Source organism: Myotis lucifugus, unplaced genomic scaffold, assembly GCF_000147115.1.
Source record: "Myotis lucifugus unplaced genomic scaffold, Myoluc2.0 scaffold_448, whole genome shotgun sequence".
In the NCBI taxonomy this organism is placed as follows: Eukaryota; Metazoa; Chordata; class Mammalia; order Chiroptera; family Vespertilionidae; genus Myotis; species Myotis lucifugus.
Genome location: NW_005871496.1, coordinates 773,160 through 787,511, shown reverse-complemented (window position 1 = coordinate 787,511; position 14,352 = coordinate 773,160). Strand labels below are relative to the sequence as shown.

General features: G+C 61.6%; 1 protein-coding gene across 1 annotated transcript in view; it reads left to right on the top strand.

Moving 5' to 3' along the window:
• The window catches only part of DSCAML1 (DS cell adhesion molecule like 1), a 95,674-nt gene that overhangs the window by 15,756 nt on the left and 65,566 nt on the right, over positions 1–14,352 (top strand). The window contains 7 exon segments of the mRNA XM_023744297.1: positions 134–168; positions 171–411; positions 1,699–1,995; positions 3,652–3,924; positions 11,128–11,406; positions 11,789–11,908; positions 12,735–12,911. Coding sequence (XP_023600065.1) covers positions 134–168; positions 171–411; positions 1,699–1,995; positions 3,652–3,924; positions 11,128–11,406; positions 11,789–11,908; positions 12,735–12,911 — 1,422 coding nt within the window.

Sequence of the window (14,352 nt, the reverse complement as noted above, 5' to 3'; positions counted from 1 at the left end):
CCAGTCCCAGCCCCTCCGCCCAGAGCTCTGGCACCAGGGCCTCTGATAGTCACGGTGCACCCGCAGCCACGCTCACCCACACTGAGCCCTGTTTCTCCCCCGTTTGCCCCCTCTCTCCCCAGACCTAGCCCAGACCCCCTCCATGTGACCCTGACACCAAAGAAAGCTGAAAGACCGGCATTGGCAGCACCGTCATCCTCTCCTGCGCGCCGATGAGCTCCCCCGAGTACACCATCCGCTGGTACCGCAACACCGAGCCGGTGCTGCCCGACGAGGCCATCTCCATCCGCGGGCTCAGCAACGAGACGCTGCTCATCGCCTCGGCCCAGAAGAGCCACTCGGGGGCCTACCAGTGCTTCGCCACCCGCAAGGCCCAGACCGCCCAGGACTTCGCCGTCGTGGTGCTGGAGGGTGAGCCGGGCAGCCCGTTCGGAGGGTGGTTTCGGGACTCCCAAAGCCCTGCCGGAGGTGCCCGGGCCCAGGCGCCCTGCCTGCCCGGATGGGAGGCGTGTACCGGCTCTTCCTGCGCCCCAGGCAGATGCCTGTCTGAGTTCACCCTCCCAGGGGCGCGGGGTGAGGGGGGGGAGATACTTTCCTAATGGTGTGGTCTTGCAGTTGAGGAAATTGAGGTTTTCGGTCACTTGCCCAAGGTGAAGTGCCGTCAGCTTAGGCAGGGGCGTGGATGGCGAGGCTGGTGGGAAGGGCAGGGAGTAGAGCGGAGGGACACCCGGAAGTGAGGGCAGAGGAGAGCAGGCAGTGACCCAGCGGGCACCCGGGCTCCGCCAGGCACCGGCTCTCCCCACGTTTGAGATAAAGGCCCCCAGAAATGGGCAGGGGCTGAGACTGGCAGAATGTGGGGTTAGCATCAGCGTGTTGCTGTGACATGTGGGTGGGTGTGGAGTGCATGTGACATTTGCCTCGCTTTCTTCTTATGTTTGTTTGGGGTTTTTAATGCCTGTTTTACCCTTTACACCAACCCTTATGGCAGGAGGCCAGGCTCCTCCTCTCCCGGGTGGGGAACAAGGGCAGTGTCCCTGCAGGCAGCTGGGCGCCACTACCTCCTGGGCCAGCCTGGGGGTCGGCCCAGACCAGGCCCAGCCGCAGACCCCGCAGCACGGCCTCTGGGCAGCTTGCACTTTAAGCCTCAAACTGCAGGCTGTTTGTTCCGGAGCACCATCACGCCCCACCCCTCACCCCCTACCCGCTTCTGCCAGAATGAGAAATGGAACCCCACTCCACAGGTCCGGCTGGGTCAGGTCCCGGTTCCACACACAGTTAACCTCTGTGCCTCTGTCTTTATTAATAGTGGGAGGAGGGAGCGTGGAAAGGGAACAGCTGAGAGAGTCATGTCTTAGGAAGCACTTGCAAAGTCCTGTCCTAAGCATCCTTCATGCATTAGTTCATTTAATCCTCGCAGCATCCGGATAGGAATTCATACTCAGATCCCCATTATCACCATCCTCTATGGAGACGAGCCGGAAAGACTCAGAGAGGTTCAGTAACTTGCCCACAGACACAGAGCTAAAGCGACTGAGGGTGGCACCTGACGGGGATTTATGATAACGCGCAAACCGACGTGCCTGAGAGTCCCTTATATTGTCATGGCCACTGCTTCCCCTCCTCCCGGGGGGCGGGGGGTGGCTGGTGGGGTGGCTGCTCAGCGGCTCGGTGACCTGAGGAGGCTCCTCACTCCTGCAGACGGCACGCCCCGCATCGTCTCCTCCTTCAGCGAGAAGGTGGTCAACCCCGGGGAGCAGTTCTCGCTGATGTGCGCAGCCAAGGGGGCCCCGCCCCCCACAGTCACCTGGGCCCTGGACGAGGAGCCCATCGTGCGGGACGGCAGCCACCGCACCAACCAGTACACCATGTCCGACGGCACCACCATCAGCCACATGAACGTCACGGGCCCCCAGATCCGGGACGGGGGCGTGTACCGGTGCACCGCGAGGAACTCGGTGGGCAGTGCCGAATACCAGGCTCGAATAAACGTAAGAGGTGCCTGTCTACATTTAAATATCAGAATAGGCTGAGTTCCTTTGCCATCTCTGTGGTCCTCATCATTCTTGTGGTGACTGGTACTTGTGATTAGTTGTCATTCTGATTTTAGTAGGAGGTGTCTTTCCTCTTTCTCCCCCTTCCCCCTGCCCTCCACAGTCCCATCGTCCATCCGTGTGTGTGTGTGTGTGTGTGTGTGTCTGTGTGTGTCTGTGTGTGTGTCTGTGTGTGTGTATGTCTGTGTGAGTCTGTGTGTGTGTGTGTCTGGCACAGTTCACTGCCTTGGCATCCTCACCCACTCCACTCCTCTTCCCTTCTCCTCTCCTGCAACCAGCCCTGAGCCCGTCCCCATCCCCCCATTCAATCTCTCTGGCCCCAGGTATATAAGCGCCCAGCCAGCATCCACCAGCCCACCGGGGCCTTGCCAGGACAGGCCAGGGAAGGAGCAGAGGGGCCAGGCTTGACCTTTGACAGGGGTATCCACCAAAGCTGTGTTCCCAGTGCACCCTCATGGAGCCGTCCCCCAAATGCTCCAGGAGGTGTGAGCAGCAAGAGCCGGAGCATCCTCTCTTCCCAATCCTGTCTGCCTCCTCACTACCCCCCAAGGCTCTAGCCATCAAAAGTAGGAGGCTCTGGCTGGGCGGGGTCACCCCACGACAGGCAACTCCAAGGGGCGGAGTCCTCAGGTTCTCCAAGTCTCAGTTCTCCAAGTCACTGCGATGAGAAATCTCCTCTGGAGCCCTTTGCAGCCTGTGAGGTCAGATTGGCCCTCATCTGACCCTACCAGTGACCTCTGACCCAAGCACAGAGGAGGCCCAAGGGAAGAGGGGGGCTCTGGACCAGGGGTGCTGGTGGCTGCTGTGGGGAGAGGAGGGGCGGGAGGATCATGCTAAGTCACCTGTGCCAAGCAGGTCTCCAACCCCACGTGAAGGACATGCCCTCCATTTGGCCGCCCTGCCCTTCCCTCTGAATCTGCAAAGGACGGAGCCACAGGTCCTGGGAGGGCCCCGGGGGCAGCTCCTCGCCTCCTGGGTGGGGAGCCTGAGCCTGGAGCCTCTTGTGCCCGTCCACATGCCCTGCACGGTGCCTCTGAGCCCCTCGCACCCCCACAGGACCATCTGCCCCGCTGACCAGTGCCGACACTCCCTCCCCGTGTGACCAGTGCACCCCCACAGGGCTGTCACGTGACCAAGCACATTTACCTGTGGAAAGAAAAAGATCAGTTCATCCAATGAAGACCTCCCTGCTGCCCTTTAGCTAGTATTATGGCAAATTGAATGAAAATGAACATGTCCACATTTCCATTTTAACCCCAAATCTTCATCACCTCGGAAATGAGGACTCGCCCCCAAGCCTGCCCTTCTCGGAGAGGCTCAGCGCCCTCCTGTGCCCTCCCTCGGGGATGGGCTCGTGCCCTGGGCAGGAACGGACACCTGTCTGTTTGCAACTATTTGAAGCCAGTAACCGAGTCCTGGAGAGACGGTGGGGCCCCCAGTCCCAGGCTCTGCCTCCAGATGAAGGCCACCCTCCCCTCCCCACCAGCAGTTTCCGCCCCCTGGTGGTCTCAGAGCCCAGCACTGAGGACAGCACCCAGGCAGCGGCTGCCCCTGCCTGACCACCGCCCGCCCCTCCTCTCCTCCCTCCTGACCCCGCCAGGGCCCCCCAGCATCCGGGCGATGAGGAACATCACGGCCGTCGCCGGGCGGGACACCCTCATCAACTGCAGGGTCATCGGCTACCCCTACTACTCTATCAAGTGGTACAAGGACGCGCTGCTGCTGCCGGACAACCACCGCCAGGTGGTGTTCGAGAACGGCACGCTCAAGCTGACGGACGTGCAGAAGGGCATGGACGAGGGCGAGTACCTGTGCAGCGTCCTCATCCAGCCGCAGCTCTCCATCAGCCAGAGCGTCCACGTGGCCGTCAAAGGTAGGCCCGCCGCCCAGCCGTACGGCCGGCCCCGGGGGCCGTGACCTCTGCATCCGAGCGGGTGGGACACCACGGGGACAGGGCTCCCCAGGGAGTCTGAGGGGCAGGGCAGGGTGGGCGCCTGCGGGGACACAAGGCCACGGGGACCTCTGCATTCAGGTTTGCTCCATGGGCTGCAGGGCAAGACAGAACTGACCCCAGAGGAGCCAGGGAGAGAGGCCAGGACAGAGATGGCAGGCTCTGTAGGTCCCCGGACGTCAGCATGGAAGGCAGGGCCCACCAGAGGCCAGCAGGAGGCGGCGAGGGGCGGGGGGCAGGAGCCAGGAGCGTGCAGGCAGCAGGAGGCGGGGTGCAGGGAGCAGGTGCTGGGTCCCAGGCTCCCTTCTGGGGTACAGACTGGCTGGCTCTGGACCTGCTGATGCTGCTTAAGGCCTAGGAAGCACCTCCTGGAGCTCAGACCCCGGCCTGGTACCTGGGAGCCGCTGAGTAACTGTCCGTGGGTGGAATGAATGAGTGAGTGAATACCAATGCGCGAGTAAATGGCTGCATGAAGAAACGAGGGATGCTCCTGGTTCTGGGCTGTGCCTGTGCGTGAAGCTCCCTCCCACATCCACTCCTGGAAGCCGCAGGCCTGGGGACTGTATGGGCCGGTGGCCTGGCTGCTCGGGGGCAGGATGGGGAGGTGGGACCCGCCAGGCGTGGCTGGGAAGAGGTCAGGGAAAGCCAGGCAGCCTCTACTTAACCCAGAAGGACCGAGGGCTGGGGCAGGGCAGGCCGGGAGGAGGAAAGCTCCCGGGACAACCTGCGGAGGCAGGAGGAGAGACAGGGCCCTGGGGAACACCTGGTCATCGGCGTTGCCCCGGCGGCGGGGACACATACTCCAGAAGAAAGCTGGCCTGGGCCCTGGGGGAAGGTCACTGGCACAGGGGACCCCAGAGGGTCCCAAGCTCCTGACGCAGGTGGAATGAAGGCCTGTGACAGGAAGAGGGAGGTCTGGGAGAAGGACGAGTGGGGAGGTGGACGCTGCCTTTGGTTTGGCCCCGAGCCCGCAGTGGGCGAGCAGGTGCATGCATCTGGGGGCGGCAGGCGGCGCTGAACGTGGGCGGAAGGCGGGGTCAGTGCTTCTCTCCTGGGCTCCTTGTCACCAGTCGCCCTCGTTAGCACACGGGAGCTTGTCACATGCCTCCTTGTGCACCCGCCCCTGTCACAGCGCTAGACGGTGTGTGTTTCTTGAGCTGAAGCTAGACTGCCGTCTGGCTTAGAGTGACTTACACGGGTGACAGGGGAGGCCTCCCTGGGTGTCCTGTGGCTCCCTCAGGCCCGGGGGCCCATATGGCGTCTGCCTTCCTGCTTCCCAGCCAGGCTGAGGGCCACCGTGGCCACCTTCTCGGCCTGAGGCCTCTGCCCAGCCCAGGGACCTGGTGCTGGCAGGAACCTCCGACCCCCAGGCCACAGCCCCGTTTGGTGGCCCCTCCCGGTATCACGGGCCTCCTGGATCCATTCCCATTACAAGCAGGAGACCGAGAGTTCCCGGTGTAAACATCACATATTAGAACATCTAACCTCCGCTCCCTTAGACCACCCGCACCAGGAGCACGTGGCCTGGTTTGTTGGCTTAAAAAAACAACAACAACAAAAAAAAGAACAGGCCTCCAGCGAGCGCAGAGCACTCGGAACATTCTGAAAGCTGCTGCTCATCAATTATTCATCCCCACTCAGGGAGCGATCAGTCCTAATGAATTGAATCTGATGCCTTCCATCTGAGCGACTCGCTGGGCCTGTTGAGATAGTGGGGTGCTGAGTGACAGTGTCTCCCAGCCCGGGAGGGTGCGTGCGTGTGCGTGTGTGTGCGTGTGTGTGTGCAAGTGTGTGCGCGTGTGTGTGGTGTGTGTGTTCCTAGAGGCAGAGCCCGCGCACCAGCACCCAGGCTGCGTGACTTTCCTGCGGCAGGGATGTGGCGGGCATACCAGGGCCTGTGCCCACACTCCCACATCCCACCCTGGCGGGCATACCAGGGCCTGTGCCCACACTCCCACATCCCACCCTCCACGGCTGAAAACAGCCCCAGCAGGGTTTTCACCTGTTTCCTCTCCAGACCAACAAGCAGCACAGTGTGAGGAGCTCTGAGGACCTATGCCCCTGCCACTCCCAAAGCTCGGGCCCCTCCGCGCCCCCCTCTCCCCTGCCCCCCTCCCCACCTCATTAGAATGCACTTTTGCAAAGAAACTGTCAGGACTGATTAGGAGGCGCTCCTGATTAGCTGATGTGCTGCTCCCCAAGCTCCTCAGAGAGGAGGCAGAGGAGGTGCGGGTGTGGAGAGGGGCACTGGCTGCGGTAGAAAGGGACAGGCCAGGGCAGCCAGACCCCACCCCTACTGCCTGGCTGGGACATGCGCCCCTCCCCCAGGACCAGAGCCGAAACCCCGAGTGTGGGAAGGGCCAGGTGCAGGCGGGCAGGGTGCTAGAAGCTCCAGACCAGCTGGAAGCCCCGCATCTCTCTGGGGGGTGGAGGGAGGGGGTCAGGGCTGTGCACAGGGCAGGGCAAAGCCCATGCTGCTCCAGGATTTGGAAAAACGAGTGCTGACTCCATTTCTTCTGGGACTGCTTGTCTTCTGATGAATTTTGAAACACTGAGCCAAGAGCAGAGCACACAAGATTTGCATGCACATGCATGCACACACGTGTGCAGAGACCTGTGTGCATGAAAGCAATACACGTACACATTGGCACACACCATATGCAGGTACATGCAACCTGTCTGCACCTGCACATACATGTCCATCGTACGTGCTGGCAGTTACATGTACACAAACGTTTCCTCTGTCCATGGCCTCCTGTGAGGCAAATTCCTGAGCCACAAACGGCAGCTGCAGGTGATGCCATATGAGATATTGCCCGGGTGAGGCAGCTGTGGCCCAGCCAGGTGGAGGGGTTGAGGGGAGAGAAGGCGAGGATGCTTTGAGGGCCTCCCGGACTGTGGTACGTAGGGCAGTGACTGGCAGAGGCGAGCCAGGCTGCAGAGAGGCGAGTGTTTGTGTCTGGGCATCCAAAGAGATCCTTGGCAGGATGCTAAGAGGAGGGCACATGGATCCAACCTGGATTTGGTGTCTTTAGGGCGCCCTGTAGCTGAAAAATGATGTAGCATAAAAGCCTCTCCGGGCACACGGGCCGGATGTTCATTCACTCAGGCGGCAGGGCCGCCACCGGGGTGCCTCGTCTCCATCCCCACAGCTGGGCCTCTCGGGGCCGCTGGAGCCAAAGCAAGAGCATGAGAGACTTTCTGCCCAGCTCACGAGGCCAGACCAGGGGAGGGTACCAAGTCCTGTGGAGAGCAAACGGGAGAGAGACACACTGACATTCACACACGTACTCACCCTCATTCACGATGCCCGCGCTCCCCACCCCCATGCAGCCTTCCCTCGCTGCTCAGCTCAGCCCCTGCCCCGGCTCCTCAGGTGGGACCTGCGGAGGAGGCCTCTTCCACCCTAGTGAGCGGCTGCTGTGACCAGGCTTCAGAGCGAGCCCCCACCTGGCCACAGGCCTGATCCTGGCAGAGGCATTGTTTGGAGGGACCCACCAGAATCCACAGGAGGGGGCACAGTGGTTTCACCGAGGCCGGTTGCCCAGGTGTGCTGGGGCGGGGGCACCAAGGCAGCTGCTGCCAGCAGCCCTGCTCCTCGGCGGCGGGGCCAGGCACGCCGATGGGCAGCATCGTCCTAGTGGCCAGACAGGCTCAGATGCCAACGGTGCCATTCCCTCAGCGTCGCTGGCCATGCCCTGCTCCGGGCACTCGGGCCTGTGCTGTGCGCAGGCACACAAGCCCTGCCCTCAGGAAGCCCCTCTGGGTGGAATGACAGGAAAACGGAGCGGGAGGGAGAGTGCGGAGGGTGGAGTGAGCGGTGTGCAATCTTACACGGGCGGCAGGGGAGGCCTCCCTGAGAAGTTATTTCTCCTAAAACACTAGACTTGCTACGACTGCAAAACCAGCCTTGGGGCTTCAGAAATGACTTGGCCCCACCCCCACTTTGCAGATGGGGGCGCTGAGGCTCGGGGGAGAGCAGGGTGGTGAGGGGGCGACCTGCCCAGGTCACGGTGTGGAGCACAGTCTGGCCTGGCTCCCAGGCGAGGTCTTGCCCCATGTCCCTGCTGCAGGAAGGACATCCTCTGCCAAAGGCTCCGTCTCAGAGGGATGAAGACACAGAGTGTCCACAGGCCGGGCTGGCGGTCACCTGCCCCCTCTGCCGCGCTCCCAGGCAGGGCTGTGAGTCTTGCAGTGGCCTCGCAGCCGCCTCACTGTGCCAGCACCTGTCCTGGCCCTGCCTCCCTCAACGCTGACCGAGTTGCCCTCTTGCCCAGAGACTGTAGCCAGAGCAGGGCTTCCGGAGAGAAGTCCCTGGTGACGTGGCCCCCGTGGCCCCCATTCGGGCTGCGGTCGGCCCTGCAGACCCCCGGCCATCACCACGGAGGAGTCAGGGCCCTGGCTGCTGGGGACGCTCTCCCAGGGGGAAATGGACACGTTCAACCAGCCGTGTCCCCACTGAGCGCTGGGGAAGGCGCTGCCGACTCAGATGAGAAAGCAGCCCACCCAGGCAGCTGCCCGCAGGCACGGCCCAGAGCCCCACCCCTGCTCCTCGGTCCCCCCACTCCCCGCGCTCCCCTAGTATTCAGCGAACAGCGAGGAGCCAGGACCCTCTGTGTTCTGCCCCCTCGGGCAGGGTGCCCCCACCTGCAGGCTCTCCGAGGCCATCCCCGAGCCAAAGATTCTGTGCGGAGCTCTGCTCACGTTCCTCCCAAAGGGGACCCTGACCCCCCACAGCCTCACTCCCCACCAGCCCACAGCAGGGAGTGGGGCAGAAGCCTGCCTGGGTCTCGGCGTTGTCTGGCCACCTGCCCCCACAGGTCAGCGGAGGCTCTAGCCAGCCCCGGGGAACGTCTGACTCCCCAGGGGTGTTGGCAACCCTCCCTCGGTGGTCTGTCCAGGAGCCGCAGTGTTCCACTTGGTAACCCATTGGCCTCTGCCTCTTAGCGGTGTCTCTCTCTCTCACACACACGCACATACACACACACACACACACACACACACACTCACACTTTAAAGCGTGTGTGTGCTCCCTCACAGTCCCCACGCCGCCTCCCCCATGAAGCTGCAGCCGCCCAACTAGAGGGCACTCTGCTCTGAGTCCAGCGCCCCCACGTGCGGACGGTGCTTGTCCAACACTCACGGCGGCGGCTCCCGGAGCCTCTGTCTGTGTTGTGAGCATGTGCCTGCCTCCCGCGCCCACACAGAGCGCAGCCCACGCAGAGCAGGCGCTTCATCAATATTAGATGACTCAGTTAATTAGTGAATTAACCTGCCTTGGAAACTTGTTCCGTTATCTAAATCCCTTCTTACTGAGAGAGACCGTTTCCTCTTGCCTGAGCTCAAGCTTCCTGCCTAATTCCCATCCATCGTCTCCATCTGCCCTGTGCTCCACGGAAATGTTCGCGGGACCACCCTTCCCTGGAGCACAGCCCTGCAGGCTCGGCACCTCCCGGGCAGCAGCCCCCGCCTGTGCCCTCCCCGCCCCCCCGCCCCTGCCCCGCAGCCCCTGCCCGATGCCCTCTCCGCCCCCCACCCCTGCCCCGAAGCCCTCGCTGCTGCAGCTCCCTGTCCAGAGGCTCTTCACCCACAGGAGCCGGCTCTAGAGGGGCCACGGGAGGAGCTCCCCAACCCTAGCAAAACCAGCCCCTTAAGGAGCAGCACAGAGCCCCCTCCTTTTCTGGATGAACCCACCCTGTGCTCTCACCACCCCTTGCCCACCTCACAGGCAACCATTTAGGAACAGCCCAGGGCATGACCTACAGACATTCTTTCATTCACTGTTCTCACCTGCCAAACATGAGTTGGACTCATACTTTGCCCTAATTACTGCCCTGGCAGAACCCCCAGACGCCCAGGGAAGGGGTCATGCAAAGGCTGCCCCAATGCCCCATGATCGAGGTGCGGACCAGGGCTGCAGGGCTGTGCGGGACCAGGCTTCCCAGGAGAGGTGGCAGGTCTGGGAGGATGAGGGCGGGTTTCCCCGGGGGCCTGCCGGGCTCCAGCTGACGCCTTGGTGGGAAGGACTGGACTGCTGGGCTCAGGAAATAAACTGGGCGGCAGATCTGGGCTCTGCCATGATTCCACCACAAAGCCCAAGGAGGCCAGGGGCCTACATCTCATCTAGGCACCAAAACAAAACAAAACAAAAACAAAAACCAAAGAACAGAGGGTGGGGTGGCTCCGCAGAGCCCCACAGAGGAACCTTTGGGCGTCTGAGCAAGGGGCACTTGGCCATTACTAGAGTCGGGGTTCCAGAAAAATCCGTCTGGATATCCAAGACCCAGCAAACCACCCAGAATACTGGGGAGGCTCCCACCCGAAGAGCAGAGGCAGCCATAGCCGGGGGTGGAGAGGTCCAGGAAATGGCCAGTCCCAGAACACCTGACGGACGTAGGGCCTGGACTTGGGTGGGTCAGGAATGAGATGGGTCAGCAGCCACTGGGCTGGCACACATGGTGGGAGGTGAAGAGGACAAATGCCAGCTGTGTTCGCCCAGGCGCCCCCGGCACGGGCTGCGGCGTGGGGCTGTGGGCGCTGGTGACGGAGTGAAGGGTGAGGTGGAGATGACATTGGGAAGGTGGGTAAGGGCCCTGCTGAGGGGTATGGCTCTTGCCCGATAGGTCATGCAGACAACATCCCTCCTAAATGTCACCTCTCTGGACCTAGAGCTCCTGACCAAGACCTTTCCCAGCATCCACAGGGCTGCCAAGGTGTGACCACGTCCACCTGGCCACTTCCCGGGGAGCGGGAGCGGCTGAGGCATGCACAGGAAGCCACTCGTTCCCGCTCGGGTGGGCCTGGGGCAGAGGGCAGGCTCCCCGCAGGGTGGAGCGGTCCTGGGAGAACCAGCTGTAATCCTGGGGCCGCAGAAAGGTCTCCTCCTCTCCCTTCTGCCCCCACTTGCCGGGGAAGTTGCTGTGGCCTCATTGAGTTGTCATAGAGATAATGGCCGATGCTCCAGCCAGAGCTGAAAAAGGAGGATCCCCCCACCGCAGCTCAGGCTCCAGACAGGCCCGTGCGGGGGTGGGGAGGAGCCCGAGGGGGAGGCAGGGGAGGCAGGGGAGGCGTGCGCCTGGCTGGGCTGGGACAGGGGGCTGACAGCAGCGTCCCCTTCCCTCCCAGTGCCCCCTCTGATCCAGCCCTTCGAGTTCCCACCTGCCTCCATCGGCCAGCTGCTCTACATCCCCTGTGTGGTGTCCTCGGGGGACATGCCCATCCGCATCACCTGGAGGAAGGACGGGCAGGTGATCATCTCGGGCTCCGGCGTGACCATCGAGAGCAAGGAGTTCATGAGCTCCCTGCAGATCTCCAGCGTCTCCCTGAAGCACAACGGCAACTACACATGCATCGCCAGCAACGCGGCAGCCACCGTGAGCCGGGAGCGCCAGCTCGTCGTGCGCGGTGCGTGGGGACAGGCCGGTGGGGTGAGGCGGGGAGTCCAGCTCTGTCTGCTGCTCGAAGTCTCTCGGTCCAGGTTTAAATCCCAGGCTTAGGGAAGATTGGCTCTGGCAGATGCCTTAAAGATCAAGAGGTTCAAACCTCTTACTTTCCAGGCCAGGACACCGAGGCCTGGTGAGGGGAAGACGCTTGCTCAGTTAGCCACTGGCAAAGTCAGAACTGGAGCTCAGAGCTCCCAGCTCCCAACCGGCACCCAGCAGGAGCTCTCGGGAGCTCCAGTTTAGAACAGTCCAGGCAGGACTGACATTGAATGGCAGGTGCCTGGCCCAGGAGACCTATCAGAGACTGAGGTGATCGGTTTCTCCCGCCTTCCCTCTTTCTGCAGTGCCCCCTCGGTTCGTGGTGCAGCCCAACAACCAGGACGGCATCTATGGCAAAGCTGGTGTGCTCAACTGCTCGGTGGATGGCTACCCCCCACCCAAGGTCATGTGGAAGCACGCCAAGGGTAAGCCCCTGGCCAACCAGCGACTCTGAGTAGCCAGGGAGAGGGAGGGAGGACGCTGGGGAGACTCAGGCCTGGTTCCCACGCATCCCTAGGCCGGGGTGGGAGCCCTGGGCTCTGAGCCCCATGGGGACCCCAGGCTACACCCAGCCTGGAGGACATCCAGGGGTCTGTGGGCTGGCAACAGCTATCATGCTGACTCCAAATGTCCTTTTGTCCCCTCCAGCCCTAGAACTCAGGGCACTCTGTGCTCCCCACTTCCACATGCCCCCACCCTCTGCTCTGGGGTCCCCAAGCCTCATCAGCCCCTGCTCCTCACCAGTTATTCTGGGATCTGGGATCTTGGAGCCCAACTTCACGCCAAGGATGCATTTCGTATCTGACTAAGCCCCACGCCAACCTCTTACCTAGACCATGTCTAGGGCTGACCCTGGGAGGGGGTGGCGCCCAAAGCCCCCCTTGGAGGATGGTGGGCCTCCTTCCCGGGCATGGCTGCCCAGGACCAGGAAACTGCCATCTGAGGGCTCAGTCTTCCCTTTGCCTGTTGCCAAGTGGCCTGAAGACAACTCTTTCTTCCTCTCTGAGGAATTCACCCCACACAAGCTCAGTGCCACCTGGGCATGCCAACTCCACCTCCTCACTCCGAGCCGGCAGGCCCAGCTCCGTGAGGGTCCCTCCTGCGGCCCAGGAAACAGGAGCAGTGTGGGCATGCCACACAATGGCCTTGGATTTTCAGGAGAAAGGCAGTGGGCACTCCCTGGGACACTCCCATCCACCCAGCTCACCCCCAGCCCAGACAGCAGCTCTTCTGACCTCTGCCTCCTTCCAGGGAGCGGGAGCCCCCAGCAGTACCACCCGGTGCCCCTCACCGGCCGCATCCAGGTCCTGGCCAACAGCTCGCTGCTGATCCGCCACGTCCTGGAGGAGGACATGGGCTACTACCTCTGCCAGGCCAGCAACGGCGTGGGCACCGACATCAGCAAGTCCATGTTCCTCACCGTCAAGAGTGAGTCCTGCCCCCGGGCCCTCCTGGCACCCTGGACACGGCCAGGGCCCATCTCTGCACCCACCTGCCCCCTCGTGGTTTCCATTGGTCCGTGTGTGAAGGGGAGGCCAGAGGATTCCTAGTCGGGCCTGGGCTGGGACACTTGGATGGGGATTCAAAAGCACTGTCATGCCCTAGCCGCTTTGCGTGGATAGAGCATCGGCCTGCAGACAGAAGGGTCCCGGGTTTGATTCCGGTCAAGGGCACACACCTCAGTTGCAGGTTCCTCCCCAGCCCAGGCCCTGGTCAGGGGCAACCAATTGGTGTGTTTCTTTCACATCGATGTTTCTCTCTGTCTTGACATCTCTCTTCCACTCTCTCTAAAAATCAAGGTGGGGGGGGGAGCATTGAAAGCAGGAGCCTGACCCCGGAAGGCCCCGCTCACCATGGGCTAGTCCCGATACGCTCCTGAGGTGCTCATGGGACATGGGATTTCTCGTTGACCTTGATCTTCAGGTTGGCAATTCTATCTGAATAGTCACATTGAGCACTTCATTTTTGTTACGTGACTTACACCTGCTTGAGTGTGACCTGTGACTTAGGAAGGAGGACACCGTATGTACAAGGTAGGAAAAACCTGGGTCCTGACTTCAGATCCAGGCCCTGAAGTGCCCTCCCTGTGTGAAAGGTTCATCAGGCCCCCAACCCATAACATCGGGGTGAACAGCATGGGAACTGAGGGCAGAAACGGGGACGTGCGCCAGAAAAGCTGGAAGCATTAAAACACGTTACAACTTGGTGCTGCGTCCGTAGCTTCAAGGAACCAAGGACAGAGCCCATCTTGCCGGCTGTGGCACCCCAGTATATGACTGTACCTGTTGTCACAGACACACATTCCTACTGTGTGATCTACCTCTGCACACTCCCACGGGTCTGCATATGGGCCTCAGGAATCCTGCCATAAGAAGCAGGAATCCTGCCATAAGGACCAGGAATCCTGCCGTAAGGACCAGGAATCCTGCCATAAGGACCAGGAATCCTGCCATAAAGAACAGGAATCCTGCCATAAGGACCGGGAATCCTGCCATAAGGACCAGGAATCCTGCCATAAGGACCCAAGAATCCTGCCATAAGGACCAGGAATCCTGCCATAAGGACCCAGGAATCCTGCCATAAGGACCAGGGAATCCTGCTATAAGGACCAAGAATCCTGCCATAAGGACCAGGGAATCCTGCCATAAGGACCAAGAATCCTGCCATAAGGACCAGGGAATCCTGCCATAAGGACCAAGAATCCTTCCATAAGGACCAGGGAATCCTGCCATAAGGACCAAGAATCCTTCCATAAGGACCAGGGAATCCTGCCATAAGGACCCGGGAATCCTGCCATAAGGACCAGGAATCCTGCCATAAGGACCCGGGAATCCTGCCATAAGGACCAGGAATCCTGCCATAAGGACCG